The sequence below is a fragment of the Triturus cristatus genome, chromosome 7, assembly GCF_964204655.1.
Source record: "Triturus cristatus chromosome 7, aTriCri1.1, whole genome shotgun sequence".
Taxonomy (NCBI): Eukaryota; Metazoa; Chordata; class Amphibia; order Caudata; family Salamandridae; genus Triturus; species Triturus cristatus.
The window spans coordinates 1,762,634,057-1,762,655,612 of NC_140590.1; the positions used below are offsets into that span (position 1 = coordinate 1,762,634,057).

A 21,556-nucleotide genomic window follows, 5' to 3' on the forward strand; every position below is an offset into this window, starting at 1 on the left:
GGAAACAGCCAGGATAGCCGCGATCCACAGTCGGGGAAACAGAGCCAGGATGGCCGCGATCCACAGTCGGGAAACAGAGCCAGGATGGCCCCGATCCACAGTCGGGGAAACAGAGCCAGGATGGCCGCGATCCACAGTCTGGAAACAGAGCCAGGATGGCCGCAATCCACAGTCAGGAAACAGAGCCAGGATGGCCGCGATCCACAGTCCGGAAACAGAGCCAGGATGGCCGCGATCCTCAGTCGGGAAAAGAGAGCCAGGATGGCCGCGATCCACAGTCAGGAAACGGAGCCAGGATGGCCGTGATCCACAGTCGGGAAACAGAGCCAGGATGGCCGTGATCTACAGTCAGGAAACAGAGCCAGGATGGCCGCGATCCACAGTCAGGAAACAGAGCCAGGATGGCCTTGATCCACAGTCGGGAAACAGAGCCAGGATGGCCACAGTCCGGAAACAGAGCCAGGATGGCCGCGATCCTCAGTCGGGAAACAGAGCCAGGATGGCCACAGTCCGGAAACAGAGCCAATCAATCAATCAATCAGTGACACTTATAAAGCGCGCTACATACCCGTACGGTCTCAAGGCGCTGGGGGGGGGGGGGTGCAGCTACTGCTCGAACAGCCAGGTCTTCAGCTTCTTCCTGAAGGAGAGGTGGTCTTGGGTCAGGCGCAGGTCGGTCGGGAGGGAGTTCCAGGTCTTGGCGGCCAGGTAGGAGAAGGACCTTCCTCCTGTAGTCGCTCTTCGGATGCGGGGGACGGCGGCGAGGGCGTGGTTGGCTGATCGGAGGTGGCGTTTGGGAGCGTAGAAGTTGACTCGGCTGTTGAGGTAGCTCGGGCCTTGGTCGTGTAGGGCTTTGTGTGCGTGGGTGAGGAGGCGGAAGGTGATTCTTTTGTTGACGGGGAGCCAGTGAAGGTCTCTCAGATGTCCGGAGATGTGGCTGGTTCGTGGGATGTCGAGGATGAGTCTGGCTGAGGCGTTCTGGATCCGCTGGAGTCTCTTCTGGAGCTTGGCGGTGGTACCGGCGTAGAGGGCGTTGCCGTAGTCCAGTCGGCTGGTGACGAGGGCCTGGGTGACGGTCTTCCTGGTCTCGGTGGGGATCCACCAGAAGATCTTCCGTAGCATGCGTAGGATGTTGAAGCACGCCGAGGAGACGTTGTTGACTTGCCTGGTCATGGAGAGGGAGGGGTCCAGGATGAAGCCCAGGTTGCGTGCATGGTCTGTCGGTTTGGGTGCGGTGCCCAGGGCGGGAGGCCACCAGGAGTCGTCCCAGGCGGAGGGTGAGGAGCCCAGGATGAGGACCTCCGTCTTGTCCGAGTTCAGTTTCAGGCGGCTGGTCGTCATCCACTCGGCTACCTCTTTCATCCCTTCGTGCAGGTTGGCTCTGGCGGCGGCGGGGTCGTTGGTCAGGGAGAGGATCAGCTGGGTGTCGTCGGCGTAGGAGATTATGCTGAGGTTGTGTTTGCGTACGATGGCCGCGAGGGGGCTCATGTAGACGTTGAAGAGGGTGGGGCTCAGAGATGATCCTTGGGGGACGCCGCAGATGACTTCGGAGGCCTCTGACTTGTACGGTGGTAGGCGGACTCTCTGTGTTCTTCCGTCGAGGAAGGAGATGATCCATTCCAGCGCCTTGTCCTGGATTCCGATGTTGCTGAGGCGCCGTACTAGGGTGCGGTGGCAGACCGTGTCGAATGCCGCGGAGAGGTCTAGGAGGATGAGGGCCGCTGTTTCTCCATTGTCCATCAGGGCTCGGATGTCATCGGTGGCGGCGATGAGGGCGGTCTCGGTGCTGTGGTTGGCTCGAAAGCCGGACTGTGAGGGGTCGAGGGATCCGTTCGTCTCGAGGAAGGCGGCCATCTGCTTGTTGACGGTCTTCTCGATGACTTTGGCTGGAAACGGGAGGAGCGAGATGGGGCGGTAATTCTTGAGGTCGGTGGGGTCCGCTGTTGGTTTCTTGAGTAGAGCGCTGAGTTCGGCGTGTTTCCAGCTCTCAGGGAAGATGGTGGTGTCGAAGGATGTGTTGATGATGTCTCGCAGGTGGGGTGCGATGACAGCGTCGGCCTTGTTGAAGACGTGGTGAGGGCAGGGGTCGGTCGGTGATCCGGAGTGGATGGAGTTCATCGTGCGGATGGTGTCTTCGGTGCTGATCGGGGTCCAGGCGTGGAGGGTGGTGGTGGGGGGTGGTTGCTCGGTCATGGTGTGCGTTGGTTGGTTGTTGAAGCTGTTGTGTATGTCCGCGATCTTGTTGTGGAAGTATGAAGCGAGGGAGTTGCAGAGGTCTTGCGATGGGGTGATGTCGTTGTTTCCTGCGCTGGGGTTGGAAAGCTCTTTCACGATGTTGAAGAGTTCCTTGCAGTTGTGTGCGTTGTTGTCCAACCGGTCCTTGAATGCTGTTTTCTTGGCGGCGCGGATCAGCTGGTGGTGTTTCCGGGTGGCAAGTTTGAAGGAGGTCCTGTTGTCCGGTGTCGGTTCCCTTCTCCAGACTTTCTCGAGGGCTCGGCAGTTCTTCTTGGAGCTCTTGAGTTCGTCGGTGAACCATGGGGCCTTCTTGCTGCCGGGTCTGCTAGGCGGGGTCCTCAGTGGGGCGAGTTCGTCCGCGCAGTTGCTGATCCACTTCGTGAGGTTGTCGGCGGCCTGGCTGGGGTTCGCTGAGCTGGCAGGAGGGTGCTGGCTCAGGGAGGTGGTGAGCTGGTCTGCTGTGATCTTGTTCCAGCTTCTGCGGGCGGCCTGTTGCTGGTGTTGGTGGGTCGTCGTTCTCTTGAAGGTGAAGTGGACGCAGCTGTGGTCCGTCCATTGGAGCTCTGTGGCGTGGCTGAAGTCGATGTCTGTGCTGGAGGAGAAGACTGCGTCGAGTGTGTGTCCGGCGAGGTGGGTGGGGGTGGACACCAGTTGCTTGAGTCCCAGGTTGGCGAGGTTGTCGAGCAGGGTGCTGGTGTTGCGGTTGTTGTTGTTCTCCAGATGGAAGTTGAGGTCTCCCAGGAGGATGTAGTCAGCGGAGGGGAGGGCATGCGGGCTGACGAAGTCGGCGATGTCCTCGCTGAATTGTGTGCGTGGTCCAGGGGGTCGGTAGATCAGGGTGCCTCTGAGGGTGGTGTTCGGGTTGGTGTGGATCTGGAAATGCAGGTGTTCGGCGCTGGTCAGGGTGTTGTCGGTGCTGGTCGTGAGACGGATGGTGCTCCTGTGGATGATGGCGATGCCTCCTCCCATCTGGTTGGCGTTTCGGTCCCTCCGGACGATCTTGTAGCCCTCTGGGATGGCGATGGCGATGTCGGGAGCTGAAGAGGCGTTCATCCAGGTCTCCGTGAGGAAGGCAACGTCAGGGGCTGTGGCGTCTAGGAGGTTCCAGAGTTCGATGGCGTGTCTGTGGACGGAGCGGGTGTTGAGCAGGATGCACTTGAGGTGGGTGCTGCTGGTGTTCGACTTGGCGGGTGCTGGTGCGAGGCTGGTCCGGATGCAGGTGAACTTGCAGGCGTGGCAGCTGAAAGGTCCGTGGGTACGTCGTGGAGTGGCTTGATGGCATTCTGGGAGTCGGCCGGTGTTGAGAGCGGTGAGGGTGGCGGCGGAGTCCGTCAGGCGGGTCGGTCGGGGTCCTCGTGGGCCAGGGGTCCTGGCACTGGGCGCGGTCCAGGCGCGGACGGGCGTAGACGGGCTTTCCTTTGGCGCGCCTTCGGCGCACAATCGGCGCGCCCGCTGCGCGTGACCGCTGCGCGTTCGCACGGTCGCCATTTAAGGCGAAGTGCGCGGGTGGGCGGAGCAGCTGGGAGGCGGGAGCGGGGAGGGTACAGAATCGAAAAAGGGGCGGGGAAAAGCGGCGGTGGCGGGAAGGGAGGGCGGAGGGCGGCGAGGTAGGCGGACAACAAGGAAGGAAAACCAAAACACGGGGAAAATGAAATAAAACAAAACAGGCACAAATTATCGACAAAACAAGGGCAAAATGAAATTAAAACAGAACAGGCACAAATTATCGACAAAACAAGAGCAAAAACAACCGCAGCGGAGGCAGCCGGCAACCGGCAAACGAGGCAGCAGCGAGGCAGAGGGCAGGCAAGGGGCACACGCAGCAGCTGGTGGCCGTGTGGCGCGGGGGTGTCCCACAAGTGGGTCACACTCACCTGCGTCGCACGGTCGCCAATTAAGGCCAAGTGCGCGGGTGGGCGGAGCAGCTGGGAGGCGGGAGCGGGGAGGGTACAGAATCGAAAAAGGGGCGGGGAAAAGCGGCGGTGGCGGGAAGGGAGGGCGGAGGGCGGCGAGGTAGGCGGACAACAAGGAAGGAAAACCAAAACACGGGGAAAATGAAATAAAACAAAACAGGCACAAATTATCGACAAAACAAGGGCAAAATGAAATTAAAACAGAACAGGCACAAATTATCGACAAAACAAGAGCAAAGACAACCGCAGCGGAGGCAGCCGGCAACCGGCAAACGAGGCAGCAGCGAGGCAGAGGGCAGGCAAGGGGCACACGCAGCAGCTGGTGGCCGTGTGGCGCGGGGGTGTCCCACAAGTGGGTCACACTCACCTGCGTCGCACGGTCGCCATTTAAGGCCAAGTGCGCGGGTGAGCGGAGCAGCTGGGAGGCGGGAGCGGGGAGGGTACAGAATCGAAAAAGGGGCGGGGAAAAGCGGCGGTGGCGGGAAGGGAGGGCGGAGGGCGGCGAGGTAGGCGGACAACAAGGAAGGAAAACCAAAACACGGGGAAAATGAAATAAAACAAAACAGGCACAAATTATCGACAAAACAAGGGCAAAATGAAATCAAAACAGAACAGGCACAAATTATCGACAAAACAAGAGCAAAAACAACCGCAGCGGAGGAAGCCGGCAACCGGCAAACGAGGCAGCAGCGAGGCAGAGGGCAGGCAAGGGGCACACGCAGCAGCTGGTGGCCGTGTGGCGCGGGGGTGTCCCACAAGTGGCCGTGATCCACAGTCGGGAAACAGAGCCAGGATGGCCGCGATCCACAGTCAGGAAACAGAGCCAGGATGGCCGTGATCCACAGTCGGGAAACAGAGCCAGGATGGCCAGAGTCCGGAAACAGAGCCAGTATGGCCGTGATCCACAGTCGGGAAACAGAGCCAGGATGGCCGTGATCCACAGTCGGGAAACAGAGCCAGGATGGCCGTGATCTACAGTCGGGGAAACAGCCAGGATGGCCGCGATCCACAGTCGGGAAACAGAGTCAGGATGGCTGCGATCCACCGTCGGGAAACAGCCAGGATGGCCACAGTCCAGAAACAGAGCCAGGATGGCCGCGATCCTCAGTCGGGGAAACAGAGCCAGGATGGCCGCGATCCACAGTCGGGAAACAGCCAGGATGGCCTCGTTGGAAGCCTGGGGAGGTCGTTTTTGGCATTTTTTCCCCTTCAGAGCGGGATATCGCACTCACCTACTCCTGTTCGCCGCTCCAGTGGAGAATCTGTGACATAAGCAAATCTCGCAGAGCCCTGATATCACAGATGTACGGGAGAGAGTGGGGAATGATGCGGAAGCAATTCTGCATCTCCCCCCGCACTTTGTTATAAAAAAAAGAAGGAATACTTCAGTGCAAGGACCGGACGACGATCCTTTCCAGCCCTCATTAGAGTCGGCCAATGGTGACACCTACACCGAAGGGGTTAATGTAGGTAGCTCAATTTATTTTTACGTTGCGCTTTTATTTTGTAATTTAATTTTCTGTGAACCTTATTCTAATACTTAATGTTAATTTCTGATTTTTGTTATTGTTTCTCTGTTTAATTACCCACATATTGTTGCCTTCGTAAAAAACTGGAAAAAATGGTCACAGTAGAAATAAAAACAATGCTTCTCCAACTAGCTCGGTTTGAGGACTCGAGATAATTACAGCTGTTTTGTTGTGGTTCTGTTACAAGTGCTAAATCCAGTGATGCTGGAAATGCCCATGGTGGCTTCTTTCTATGATTGTATTCACAATAACTTTTTTGTGGTCAGAGGTTGTTACAGCCACATGGCAAACTGGCTGTCGTACAATTTACTATAGGTGAACTTTGACATTTCCCCCCACCTTTCCACCGTTCTCTTACGGCAAATCCATAACAAACTAATCAGTCTTTTGCAGAGGGATATAAACACTCCAGGGCAGTACTGTGAAATCAAATTAGATCGTTTTCAGCGACCAACTAGTATTTTTTTTTTAATCAAGTTGGCCAAATGAGGCCTCAAACAATGAATGTTCAGATTCAGGTTGCTGTCTTGGTTTTCTCCTGGCCATTCACAAAGGTCTCCTAAATGTGTTCTTAATCCATTTTGGCAATCTCTCTGTCAGTCTGCACTCGGCAACTCCACGAACTACTGTGCTCAGCTCTAATCTGTGCATTTCTGTATGTCCCTTTTTTTTTGTTGTGTTTCCAGGATTTTATGCTGCGTTACAAAGGGGATCGCCATCACTGGATCGGTCTGCAGAGGGAAACTGATCAACCGTGGAAATGGGTCAATGGCACCGAATTCAGCAACTGGCAAGTCCTCGGTCTTTTCCTTAACTCACTGCCCATCATGTTTAAGTCACTAATGTCATACGATGAACTGGTCACAGAATCAATTTACTCAAATTACATACTTTCTGATGGCTGAGTCACCAGTTACAGGTGGACTGACTGCATGAGACTGTATTACATTAAGAGACTAGGGCTGCATGTTTATACAAAATTGACTAATAAAGACTGGAGAAGGCAGAGGTCATCAGTGACCCCTGCACCCCGAAGCACCAATCTATCTCACCTAGTGCCCAGGACCAATGACGGTATGCCAAAACCATGGAAATGGTGTGTCATTGCCAGAACCCCTTTCACAGGCCACGGGGCAAGAAGGAGCTACTGGACCCAACCGTGATGATTGAGGCCTTTGACTCCTGATTTCCCAGGGCCCGACATGCTATGGATCCTGAACAATTGGGCCAAGTACACCTCCTGCACTTGACTCTCCTTAGTACTACAAGTTCAGGGCCTCTTGAAGTGAGTGAAGGAGAAACACAGGCTCACAACTTAATGTACGTTCGGCAACCTCAATAACTGAATGTTTAAAAAGTGAAATACAGTACACACTAAATAACACACTTCATAAGATCTCACTCCTAACACTGCATGAGGACATCATTGTCTCGCTTTTTTTAACTAAGGACTGGGGTTATTCCGCATTCACTTGAGATAACAGCCAGGTTAGCCCGCTAGAGAATTCGAGTTTTAGAATTCCCACAGTGGCTATTCAAAGTGAAGTGTCTGTGCGCCTTTGGCACTATAATCAGAGCAGAATCTGTACTGTTGGATTGTGACATCAGAATGGAAATTACGGTACATATGTTTTCCACGAAAACCCTAAATGCAGGGTACAAGTCGAGGGTACATGCGGGCACACTGCGTCTACCCACTCTTTTCACAGGATGGGCGCTGTCTACCTTGCCAAAAGGTTGGGCCCTACAGAAATCCAGTAAATTTGTCCCCGTGTAGTTTTCAGTCAGTGGGACACATTTAGCGCTGCCTGCACGTTGTCTGCTTTCCTTTGCCAGCAGCATGGCGTATGCGGGGAAGGGTCTTAACAGACTTCAGCTGGGGCCAAAACAAAAGCTGAATTTAAGGAGCCATTAGGCCTCTTTTTGTTGGAGTATTCTGGCTGGGAGCTATCAGGAGCCTCACACCTAAAGCAATGCAGGGGGGTAAAAAGGCACACAGCTTATCACTTCACAGGTACTGAAGGCATGCTTTTGGCTGTGTTCAGTCCCTGTATTTAAGAGATATGCATGCACTGTAAGGCTGTCAGAGGTGTTGGCCTGTCCCAGTATTTACACACACTAAAAATTCAAATAAAAAAAATGTGTTTTATTTCTTTTATAGCGCTATAGTGCTACTCATCCCATTGCAGGGTGTGCAAGCGCTTTACATCACACGCACATATTATGCATTGATAATAATTCATATATGTGTAAATGAATGTACAGGATGTGTTACATAAGACATTAAGGGTTACAAGGTGTAGGAGCCACATGTCCTTCATAACACTGTGCTATATTAGAATGATTACACTTTATGAACTAGTAACGAAAGGATCTCTGTGTTAAAAGCAGTAACCCACTTACCCATTTACATAAAATAAAAATCTGTTATCTGTGTGTTAACTAATGTGCTTTGCAGGATACATATTAACCCTCTATGCTACTTTGATATAAAACTGGGACTAGACACAACTCGGATCTCGCCAGGAAATATGTTAACTTCCAGAGTTATTTTACCATCATTATTATTCCCTGATATTTAGTCGGCACACAGATATTTCTGAAGCAGGTGCCTTGACCCCATAAGGTACTTTAAAATACAGACTTTGCAACCAATTAAGCAGAACATATTTATTGCCACATTTCTGCTAGTTACCAATTTCTTTTTGGCAGGGATTTAAAATTAAATGTATAATTTAAGGCACAGATTTTGCATTGAGGTTGTGTCATTTTCTTGGCACAACTCTAATGCAAAATCTAATTTGTTAAATATTATAATGCGCTCAAATGTGGTCATGATAGACCTGCTAAAGATAGGTGTCGGGTCTTAAGATCTGATATCACTTCTTGTGATGCCACGTGCAATGTGACGCGCCGTGATGTCACTCACTGTGATGCACGCGCCATGTCACTTCATACTGCTTATTTGGTTGGTCCCCCTGTGGAAATATACATTTATTGGGGTACACTGGTGCAGGGTCACCCTTTTGGCCACAGGTTCAAAAAACCAACAAAGTAGAAATCAGCACTGGAGTTGGGAATAAATAACAAGTTTATTAATCACTCATGAGTGGGACCATGTCCACACAGCACTCTCAAGTGCTGCCTAAGGTAGTACACTGAAGTCACAGAACACAGGGCTTTTATACAGTTTTTCTGCAGCGTAAGCATGTGAACAGAAATAGAAAGGAAAAGTTTTTGAAATAGTTTTCAACAAACAAGGGCAGATGAATAACCACTTGGTCAGCAAAGTGGGAGGGGGAGCAGGAGTGCGTATTGCAGCAGAAATGATTGACAGTTAACAGGTGTACTGGCAGCTACAAACTCTCAGCACATACATTGCTTTTAGTTGGGCCAGGAAGTCAACTAAAATAGATAGCACAGGCAGAGTGAAAAGACAAAAGAATTACGAAGGAAACTTAAAAGTATACCACAGCCAAAATGGCTGCAGCTTATGACAAGTAAAATATTACACGTTTTCCACAGACGGCCCTTTTGGCATAAGTGAAGGCATTTTCTTATGCTTTAAAAGGGGTACGATAAAAATCATGTATATCGATCAGCATCATATCGCTGACTTCTCGGTCTATTGCCAAACGAGCATTTACATTTTGGACATTTGTTTTAGATGGTAGACAAGTAGTACAAGTGAAAATACAGAGGGGAAAAGGCATTGGCCCGCATTGGATACATAAACAACAAGAGAAGAGAATTGCAATAATTATCAATGAGGCCGAAAATATTTTAAGCCCCATACAGAAAATACGCTCCAGAACCATCCAGCCCAAATTCCTGAATCTCGATATATCTCAGTAGCTATTTTGTGTAGTTAGGAGATTACCGCATATACAGAAGTTGAATTATCCGGTGTGAAGAAACAACTGCTGGATCCGATGATACAGCATGCTCCAGTCTATATGGTTCCCATGTGGTCTCTGTCTGGTCGACTACAGAGATATCGATTGCACGTTTCCCTCTACTACCAGCATAGTGATTGAACAATTGCAAATCATGATGGTAGGTTGGGGGAGCTAAAAACACAGGTGGTAGAAGGAAGGCTATGTAACGGGTACCAGACCAGCCTGGAGGTAGGCAGTAGTATGCCTTAGTTCCACAAACAAAAGAAGTGTGACGTGATGCAAGGAAGCTGCTTTGGCCTCTCGTAGACATCTGCAACACTGCAGTACAGTTACTGTGGCCCGCTGGCACATCGCCTATACTTTGTACACAAAAGGGGGTCAGCGGTCATGGCAAAAGAGATAACAAGGGGTCCATTTACTTTAGCCGACCTAGAATTTGAGTACACACAGTTTGTTGCTGCACTTCCTTTACTATATTCTTCCTTTGCTAAAGCAGTCCCTTTTGCTTATGGGTCCCCATCTTTGTTGGGGTAACAGACTTTGTTCATTAGAGGCATATAGAAGTTTGAACCAAGCTGGGCATGAGCCTGTGAGAGAATGGCAGCGGTGACAACGGGATTCCTTTTATGTTCTGATGAGGAGGAATCTTACCACAAACCCAACAGTTATTAGCATTGCTTAGCTGGTGTGTCTGATGCAACATTTGAAGAAATGAATTGTTTCTCAGATTTTGCCGGTATTGCTTATGTTGCAGCAACTCAAAATGATGGTGCTCTTTTGCAGTAAGTGATGTAACAGTAATGCTAGGTAAGGAGGCTCCAGGCATTACTTCCTCCACTACCCACATTACAGTAGCGATGATGGCAGCAAATTCAGACCAAGGATGCAGATTGTACAGTCGTTGCACATTGTCGCAGTGATCTCCTTAGGGAAGCTCATTTTCATCGGCCAACAACAAAATAGATAATGCCCTAAGATCCTGGGCAGGTGCTGGTTTCTTCTCTAACGTTGAGACTAGTAGTCACTAATAGGCTACCCTCCTTTGTAGTCAGTCTTTAACCACCCAGGACAGTGACTCAAACAGGCTCTTTCTGTGCTGAAATGTCTTTCTTCCTGGATTGAAGCAGATATATAGATGTACCAGGGATTGTGTGGTCCGGGAAGACTTCCTCAGGTCCTTCAGGTGACGCAGCTCGCCCTTTCTCAGTTATCAGAATGTCATGGTGATCTGTCAACGCAGCTGGGCTCACAAGGGCATGGAATCGCCAGGCCGTAGAGCGTGGCCTTCAACCTGCGACCTGTCTGGAAGAACTTCCAGTACCTGCTGATAAATAGAAGAGAAGCTGGGACATATAGGCACTCATCAACACATGGGGTACATCATGTATAGGCCTCTCAAAGACTATTTCATGCGGTGTAAGGCCAGACCGTGTATGTGATATCAATCTGATGGAAAGCAGCGCTAGGGACAGTGCATGAGGCCATTTCAAAGACGTGGAAGCCTGTATTTTAGCCAATTTCAGGGTGGAGTTGTAACGCTCCACCAGGCCTGCTGACTGTGGGCGAAAAGCAGCATGACATTTTCTGCTTAATCCCCAACCCTTTAATGACATATTCTACAACCTGCCCGATTAAATGAGGTCCGTAGTCGTTTTGCAGGACCTCAAAAGGTGCAGTTGGTGTCGCAAATCCTCCTGTTGGAGTTTGCGTTCACTTTCCTGGATTATACTGAACACAGACCAGACAAAACTGGACTATCTTTTTAGCAGTGCCGGCAATATCAGGATGATCCCAAACTTGCATAAGTTGTTTTGCTATTGAGGATTCACCAACATATGCCGGCCCATGTGAATCAAGGGATATAAGTAGGCTGTGGGTAACTTCCATTTGGTCATATCTTTATTCCTCCAACAGCCCTCATCATCCAGTGTTCCCTCCTTAGACCATTGGTCTAGTTCATCAGCAGAGGCAGATTGTTGCATGTCCCGCACTTCCTGCCTGGCATCATGCCAACGTTCAGCTAGTGACTTCACCACATACATGGAGGTGGTACTTCGCTGCATTGCGGTCTCACGGGCTGTGTGATCCGCAAATGCGTTTACCTGCTCCTATTTGATCAGTCCCTTTCTTGTATCCACTACATTTAACAATTGCTACTTTCTTAAGATAGGTTAGGGCAATAAGAATATAGTGCATGGAGAATTAGTACATAATCTATGTCCCATGTGAGGTGAGGAATCCCCTTTCTTTCCATAAGCGGCCAAAATTATATGCCACCTCGAATGCGTACTGGCTGTCGGTTAAAATATTGACAAGTAAGTCTGTACTAAGCTCACATGCTCTTGTTAGTGAGTGTAGTCTGGAGTTCCTAATACTGGTGCAGAACAAAGAGCTTGGTGTGACAGTTGGAAGGCATTTTGACATTCAGTAGTCCATGGGAAAGGCATCAGAGTGTCTGTAGTCAAAAAGGGCCAACTAAGGTTTAATAATGTGTGAAAAACTGCCTACAAAAATAAGGTGAAGCCAATCAGTGCACATACATCCTTCTGAGTATGGGGTACAGGAGTATCTAAAATAGTCTGAATGCGATCTGATGTGGGTGCACGTCCCTCCTTAGACAGGAGGTGACCTAAATAGGTAACCTGCTGTCTACAAAATTGTAATTTCTTTCTAGAGACTTTGTGATGATGGGAGGCAAGAAATGGTAACAATAACAGTGTTCCTTCTTCACACTAGATAAGGACGCCAAAGCGGCATCCTCATTGACAAGACAGGATAATGGTTATTTAAAATAACATGCACACCTTCCGGAGAAAAACGTATTGTGGCCCGAAAATATTTAAGCATATCAATACCCACAATATTGTCTGGTGTGGTAGGGGAAAGCAAAAATGGACATGCTACAGTGAATTTATCAAGTCTGAATTCAAGTGGCTGTGAAAGTGGGCTAGGTGTAGGTGTTCCATTGAAACCTATCGAGGTTATCATTGTGCCAGACAGGAGAGCCCTAGGAACCAATTTTTTAGACAGAGCACTACGAGTAGCCCCTGTATCAACCAGAAACCGATCAGTAGATCACAAGACGTTTGCGTCAATATAAGGACCCTATTTGATCTACTGGTACCTCAACTGGTCCCTCACCCCATCCTAGGCATCCCTAAGCATTATCGGAATCTGCAAGAGCATCAGCAGAATAATCAGTAATTTGGTCTTTGTTCAACTGCTTCAAATCTGGGGCGAGCTCCTGTACCTCCCCAGTTTTCTGAATTCCCTGGGCGTCCTCTCATACTTCCCCCTTCCCCGCTAATACTGCTGACCTCGCAAAAGAGCGATACCAAAGGGGATGGTGGACCGAGCATTTGAGCAAATCAAACACTCACCCCCAGTCAACTGATCTGGGTTTAATCTATCATCATTCAGGGCCAAGACTGATTTCCATATGGCTGGGTCCAAACTGGAATGGCATGGTGAGCAAAAAAATTATGGATTTATGCCCAGATCTCTGTACTGGGGTGAATGTATGACATTGTTCTGCATTCTGTCCATCAATTGTTCTTTTTGCATTTGTCACCCCGAGTGGGACGGGTATGCTCAGACGTGAGTCTCATGCTCTCCATGCCACTGGAGTCAAGCTATCCTGGCTGATGAGGACTGAAAGCCCGAAATCGGTCCTAGGATGCTTGTTTCCAGTCCAGAGAGGACCTGGCCTGGCAGTTCGGGCTGGACTGTTCCCATTGATATGCATATGGCTTGGTCAAAACTGGAATGGTATGGTGAGCAAAAAAACGATGGATTTAGGCCCAGATCTCTGTACTGGTGTGAATGTATGACCTCCTTCTGCATTCTGTCCATCAATTGTTCTTTTTGACCTCGCAAAAGAGGGCACTCAGAACGCCAATGCCCAGTCTCTTTACAATAAGTACACTGATCAGGGAACAAATTTGCTCAAAAGAGAGGGGGTGCTCCAGGTGTCTACATTACACATCCACCTCTTCCACCGCCCCTAAATGGTGGACCATATACTTGAGCCAACATAACTTTTGTCTTTAATTCTTTAACCTTCTTATCCTCCCTGCCTGTTGCTTCCTGTTCCTGTCGCTCCTAATATTGGGCCATTGTCAAAAGGGAAACTGGGGAAGACCTGGTCCAAGAACTCTCGCTGGCCTTTAAGCGACTAGCTATTTCTGGTAACATATTAGCAACAAATTTATCAACAAACAAATGTTTACCCGGGTCATCGGCCAATGACGGACCACTAAAACCATGGCATGTCTCCTCAAACCTTGAAAAGAAGTCAGAAACTAACTCATACTTTCTGTTTACAGGACGCTAACGTGGTCCAATCTATTTTCTTAGGTGGTATGAGAGTCTTCAACTTAGCCACAACAGCTTCAGGAAGATCTAATATCTCCTTCTGAGGTTTCTGCACAGGCTCCCTTTCCACATCCATTCTTTCTAATTCCACCCAGGTGTCACCAAATGCCGCATTGTCATCTATTTTATGTATTGTTCTCCACATAATAGGGGGCAAAATAAGCCCAAAGAACATATCAATATCTGGCAAGGTCATAGTGCAGGAACTAATGGCTCCTTCCCCCTCCTCATAAAAGGCGGCAGGATTTTTCCGGGGTCGGGCAAAGCAGCTTTAAGAGCCATCACATCAGCTCTACTCCAAGAAGTTTAAAAACCAATTATATATGAAATATCCCTTTGGCTCTAATTCCTGAGAAGTTTGTCTATAATCACATATTACCTCCCAAATAAATGTTTCTACAAAATAAAATTGCTCTGCACTGTTGAACCATAGTTAAAATGAGCAATACCGTGTGAGGCCGGCGAGCCTCCTCCCTAGCAGCAGCTTTTAATTGATCTTTTTCTGCTCTAGTCAAAGTAGCCCGAATCTGTCACCCATCTTGTTTATTTTGTTCTTTGTCGTCAGAAGTCTCATTAGGGGCACTTGGAGTGGGAAATTTATAAGGGGTGGGGGGCGTTCTAATAGGATGCAGTCAGTCAGTCAGTCAGTCAAAAGTCTTTATTCGGTTTAAGTGCAAACCATAAAAGCATACTACAAAACATAATGTTTATAAAAACAGTTGAGGGTACATGATTCATTTTGCACAAACATAGTTCCTAAAAAACCTATAAAAACATTCAATAGGACAAGTAAAAACAAATCTATATTAAAAACGATAAAAAGAGGATATACATGATACAGTTTTACATTCAATTCCTCAAAAATCTAATGGCTGCTGATAAAAAATTGCAATATTAAAAGTTTCCCAAACGTCATTTAGCATTTGGAGGTAGAGAAGGGCAGGTCTCACCTGCACAAAGCCTTTGTTTTTTAAAATAGGGAGTATAAAGCGTTTCCTGATGTCAATAAGGTGTTCACAGAAAAAAAGGAAATGTGTAATATCTTGTTGTGAAAAATTATCACAGGTACAAGGGCCAAGATCCTCTACCCTTTTCCATCCTTTCTGTTTACCAATAAGTAGATGCAATTGGTTAAGTCGAAATCTAGTCAATAAAAAACGATGGTTATTATTTGTGACGTAACCTAAATATGGTTCCATGGATGTTGTTGTTTTCCATAACTGGTGAGCCCTTACTGTTACCTTTAACAACTCACTCTCTTCCCTATCCATGGTGGCTATACGCAAATACATTTCCTTACACCATTTTATATCTCCCTTCACTAGAGCTTCTGGTGAGTGATATAATTCTGGGTGGCCCAACTTTGTTGCCAATCTTTGGATATATTTGAGCCAGGGTATACTCAACCCATGGTCAAGTGACATACAATCTTTCATAATGATACGGTTAAGCAATAGGTCAGGATTTAACCAAATGCCTATCCATTTCAGTAATGGTGCCACAGCAATAGAATCTTCCACAAAGCCAATTCCAAGCTCCTGATGGGTATTGTAATTGGCAGTAGATTTCGGGACAGATAGGAGGTTCTTTAAAAACCTATCTTCTACAATCTGTATGTTCTTTACATTCTTTATGCCCCATAACTCGGCACCATACATGGCTAAAGAGATGCACTTGGCTCTGTATATTTGGATAAGGGCCTTCATTGGCCTGGCTCCTAACTTTCTGGCAAAACCCAATACGGCCAGAGTTGCTCTGGTTAATACAATTTTTTTCGCTGTAATTTGGGTTCCCCAGGATCCTTGGTCGTCAAAAAGTACGCCCAAGTATGGGAATGACGACACCCTAGTTAGTATATGACCCTCACAGTTAAAGGTTTTAACCTTTGAAGATTTTTGTCCAATAGCCATTACATGCGATTTTGAAAAATTGACGCTTAGATCCAATGCCTTCATAAAACCCAAAAAAGAGTCAAACAATAATTGGAGACCCACCGCCGTTCTTGCAAGTAAGGCGGCATCATCCGCATATAAAAGTGCGGGAATCAGACATTTCCCTGCACGCGGGATGTCTTTACATGAAGCAATTAGGGCATTGTCTAGGTTATTTATATACAGTGTAAAAAGCAGGGGAGCCAAAATGCACCCCTGTCTAACTCCATTTGAAATGGGTATATCTTCCGTACAATTGCCCTGTTGATCGTACCTAACCGTAGCAGATAAGTCCCTATGCAGATCGGCTAAAAAATAGACAATGTTTTTGTCTACTCCATAAGTTAGGAGTAAAGACCACAATTTTGACCTGTTTACACGGTCAAAGGCCGAGGACAGGTCCATAAATGCTACCAATAATGTTCCATTCTTAGCCACCGTGTATTTGCTTATTAATAGTTGCAGGTTCAGGCATTGATCTATAGTACCCATCCCTTTCCTGAAGCCGTACTGGGCCATAGAGAGTGTTCCAGATTCCTCTAGCCAGCCAATCAGTTGGGCAAGGACCACTCTACCCAGTACTTTCACGGAAGAATCTATTAGGGATATCGGGCGGTAGCAACTCGGGTCACCTCTGTTGCCCTTTTTGTATATGGGTATAATAACCGAACGCGCCCAAGTAGAGGCCAGACCTAACTGACAGGCATTAACAAAGACATTGAATAAAATCTTAGACCAGGTTTTTACGTCTGATTTAAAATGCAGTCAACCTGAGGTTTATTAAGTATGGGATAAATAGGGCCCCTAATAGGGTACTGGCCTTTTACCTCCAATCAACATTCCCTATCTTCTTTATCTATCTCCTTTTTCTATTTTTTTCCTTCTACTTTGTTTTTTCTTAATTCTAGCACTTTTTATATATCGTTTCTCGTTGTTCTCTTTCTGCCATAACTTCTGCTCTTCCCGCTCTCTCTCACACTTCTTTCTCCCACATATGCACACAATCAAACCTATCCTGTCTATTTTTTCTTTCAAATAAACACTACTCTACATATTGAACCTTTTTAAAATCAAATGGCCCATTCACAGGCCATTGTAGATCCGAATCTTTCTTTGTGTATTTGTTCCACAGTGTACTGTACATTATGGAAGAAGTCCAATATTTGACATATATGTCTTTATTAGGTGTCCCCTCTGGGGGAGCCGGCTGACTCTTTTCTAAACTTTGTTTTGTGCCACCAGAGCAGCAACACCTTCAGGTCTTTTTCTGCTCTTCTTTCACATGGACCATAGCAGGGAATGTCTTCACACTCTGTCATTTACTATCACCTGTTTTTCTCTTGGTGATCTAATTTACTCTCTATCCAATATCTAAATGACTCATTGCATTTTTTATTTTTTTTCCTCTCCGTCACTTTAGCCATGCGATCCCATTTAATAAGTGCCTCAAACTGTGACAGTCTGGGTGTCAGTCTCATATCGTACATGGTTTGTCTCAGGAAATCAAATTTTTAAATATACAAGGTACCCTCTAATGGTAATTGTAGAACCTGAACATAGGCTGTGTATTTAATCCAATGTGAGATCCAGATGCATGTGAAATACCCAACCTCTTTCATCAATTCATAGGCTGGCATTCCTTTGCTCGGCAATATCTGATCCTCCCTAGACATTTCAACTTCAGATTTAGTCTTTGTGAACACATTACCCATAATTTACATCTAAATGAACTCAAACTCAAAATCTCAAAAAACGGTAAACATGCTTAGCAATTAACAGCCAATAATAGGTTCACCTTTTACAGAGCTGCTCTATCACAGCGCAACTATACCAGCAACCAACAAAATTGGAGAACAGCTATGTGGTGACATCTCAACAATCCCAGCATGGCTCTCTGACAGAGCAACCAATCACAGTGCAACTTCATTGTGAAGAGGAAAACAATTGTGTAACTATATTAAAACACTTAAAATCAATAAACCTCATCTGTTTATTTGATAAAGAAAATAAAAGTCAGTGTATAAAGTCAGATAACTAAATCGCAAACCATAGAAACTCAAGTGCAAAAAGGAAATCAAAATCAGTACCGGAAATGAAAAACAGATAAACCACAATAACCTACAAAACTCTGACTAGGCAAAACTCTAGCCAATGGAAGCCTACCTCCGAGCTAATGCAGTCCACCCTGCAAGCTCAGGGTAAGTATAATAACTCAAGTTAAACTCTATATCCTGAAAAAGAAATACATTTGTTCAGAATCCCTATGGATGCGTATGCGTCACCTCGCTCTACACACCACAATACAAAGAATGAATCAATATATCTCGATCGTGGATTGCAACGAATCTGATAACCAAACCAATAACCAAAACCAGTAAATCATCAGAATCAATTGAACATCAAATGCATTACAAGTTTGAATAGTGCATCGTCACAATGATAATCAATTCACTACCAGCACCAACAACCATGAACACATATCCAGACAAATCAAACACAAAATGTGTAGTCATCTCACAAACATATACAATCCCTATTTATAATTACACTACAAAATGTTGGAGCGGCTTTGAAGCAATGACTACCTGTTTCACTGTGCAGACGGCAACACGCCTGCACTTTTAAGGGAGATTAGAGATCCCATTGCAGGCAGGTGCGGTTAGTGACTGCACTCGCCTGCATGGGGATGTCTGGAGGGGTCCATAGGGCACACCCTCTGGTGATAGTGCTGGCCCTATATGTGTACCAGCGCCATCTGTATTACAGAAAGGGTGGCACAAGGGTCCGAGGCCCTTTTTGTAATACCAAAGTGTTTTGGGGGCATGCAAAGTGGGTGCATATGCCTCTTGCACCCCCGGGGCACATTTCAAAATACGGCCCCTGGAGAAAACTCAGAAGTGTCAATCCATACAATTGGGAAATCGGACCTGAGACAGTTGTCTATTTTAATGTAAAAGTTTCAAATGCAAATGATGAATGGTATTGTCTACCTTACAGGATGTGAAATCTGACACATGTTTTTAAGGTCGAGCCTCCGAGAGCAGGCACTAGCCCATGAATCTCGCTTGCAAGGAGCCCTCCCATTGCTTACCATATGTTGGCTCGCATGGCACTCTTCTTTACAGCCTCGTAATTCATCAAGGCATGCCTAACATAATTTCTGTTCCTCTCCGTGGAGCAGGGACCAAGCACTGATTGATTCAGTTGTTTAACTTGAGTTGATGCACACGCAATAGTTAAAGACACAATATTTCAATATGTTTGAAGAAATGACAATATCCATTCGGGGTTGTGTTCTTCTTTAATCCTTAAAACAAGACTTCCACTCCAGTCGTTTGGGATTAACCCAAACGACTTCCTCAGTGCTTTCGTTCCTTGGTTCCAGAATTTCCTCCTTATAAATCAATTAATTCAAATACCCTCAAAGGTTATAATGTTCGTGCTAGTTATCACTGCTGAAATAAAATCCCTTAATTTATTCGTGACATCAACACATCCGACTATCCATTGTCCAATTCAAGTACGATCTATTTTAATCATTTTCAGAAGCAAGAATGTAATTTCCAATGACCCCGTGATTATTCTCTTCACCTGAAGTTCAAGATAGCGTTCCAATTCCAATATATTATTGCAAACTATTTCCCTTTTGTATCGGGATCATTCGGTGCTCCCGCCAAACCCAAATACAGGTACGCGTAGATCGTACTTGAATTGGACAATGGAAAGTCGGTGTTGTGCAGTGCTTTGTGTGCGTGGATCAGGAGCTTGAAGGTGATCCTTTTGTTGACGGGGAGCCAGTGCAGGCCTCTCAGGTGGAGTGTGATGTGGCTGCGGCGGGGGACGTCGAGGATGAGTCGGGCCGAGGCGTTCTGGATGCGTTGGAGTCGTCTCAGGAGCTTGTTTGTAGTTCCTGAGTAGAGGGCGTTCCCGTAGTCGAGTCGGTGATGAGGGCCTGGGTAACGTTTTTTCTCGTGTCGAGTTGGATCCATTTGAAGATCCTGCGGAGCATACGGAGGGTGATGAAGCAGGACGCGGAGACGACGTTGACTTGCCTGGTCATGGAGAGAGTGGAGTCGAGGATGACCCCCAGGTTGCGTGCGCGGTCCCTGGGTTCCGGGGCTGTGCCTAGTGACGTGGGCCACCAAGAGTCGTCCCAGGCTGATGGGGTGGGTCCGAGAATGAGGACCTCTGTCTTGTCTGAGTTCAGCTTCAGTCTGCTGTCCTTCATCCAGTCGGCTAAGGCCTTCATTCCTCTGTCGAGGTTAGCTTTGACGGTGTGGGGATCTTCGGTGAGGGATATGATCCGCTGGGTGTCGTCGGCGTAGGAGATGATGTTGAGGTTGTGTTGTCGTGCGACGTGGGCGAGGGGGTCCATGTAGATATTGAACAGCGTCGGGCTGAGGGAGGATCCCTGTGGGACGCCGCAGATGATCTCGGTGGTTTTGGAGTGGAAGGGTGGGAGGCGGACGCTCTGGGTTCTGCCGGAGAGGAAGGATGTGGTCCAGGCCAGGGCCTTCTCTTGGATACCGGCGTCATGGAGGCGTGCTGATAGGGTGCTGTGGCAGACCATGTCAAAGGCTGCTGATAGGTCCAGGAGGATGAGGGCGGCTGTTTCTCCTTTGTCCATCAGGGTCCGGATGTCGTCAGTGGCGGCGATGAGGGCGGTCTCGGTGCTGTGGTTGATGCGAAAACCGGATTGGGAAGGGTCCAGCATGTTAACTTCGAGGTAGCGGATCAGCTGTTTGTTGACAATCTTCTCGGTCACTTTTGCCGGGAAAGGGAGCAGGGAGATGGGCCGGAAGTTCTTGAGGTCCTTGGGGTCCGCCTTGGGCTTCTTCAGAAGGGCGTTGATCTCGGCGTGCTTCCAGCTTTCTGGGAAGGTTGCTGTCTCGAAGGAACAGTTGATTGTTTTCCGGAGGTGGGGCGCGATGGTTGCGCTGGCTTTGTTGAAGACGTGGTGAGGGCAGGGGTCCGATGGGGATCCGGAGTGGATGGAGTTCACGGTTTTGATGGTGTCTTCGTCGCTGACGCTGGACCAGACGGTCAGGCGACTGGTGCGAGTGGTAGTCGCAGGGATGGTGGACTCGGTGGTGGGTGCGGGGGGGTCGGAGTTGAAGCTGTCGTGGATGTCGGTGATCTTGCGGTGGAAGAAGGTGGCCAGGGAGTCGCACAGGTCTTGAGATGGCGGGATGTCGTTGGGGTTGGAGAGTTCTTTCACGATGCTGAAGAGCTCTTTGGTGTTGTGTGCGTTGTTGTCTAGGCGGTCCTTGAAGGCGGTCTTCTTGGCGGTCCTGATGAGTTGGTGGTGTCTGCGGGTGGCGCTCTTGAGGGCTGTGTGGTTGTCTGGTGTTCGGTCGTGGAGCCATTTCTTCTCCAGCTTCCGACAGATGTGCTTGGAGATCCGGAGGTCCTCGGTGAACCAGGCGGCTTTCTTGTTGGTGTGGTTGGTTGTAGAGGTCTTGAGAGGGGCGAGGGTGTTGGCGCAATCGTTGATCCACTGTGTGAGGTTGGTCGCGGCGGTGTCTGGGTCGGTGGGGTCAGTGGGTGGTCTCAGGGCGAGGGCGGTAGTCAGTTGGTCCTCGGTGACCTTGCCCCAGCAGCGGCGTGGTAGCTGTTGGGTGCGGTGGTGTGTGGTGGGTTTTCTGAAGGTGAAGTGGACGCATCTGTGGTCGGTC

General features: G+C 48.1%; 1 protein-coding gene across 1 annotated transcript in view; it reads left to right on the top strand.

Moving 5' to 3' along the window:
* LOC146813017 (C-type lectin domain family 2 member D-related protein-like) overlaps window positions 1–21,556 on the top strand; it is a 92,622-nt gene that overhangs the window by 64,785 nt on the left and 6,281 nt on the right. Inside the window, exon 4 of the mRNA XM_085620043.1 lies at window positions 6,364–6,467. Coding sequence (XP_085476169.1) covers window positions 6,364–6,467 — 104 coding nt within the window. The remainder of the gene's footprint in view (window positions 1–6,363; window positions 6,468–21,556) is intronic.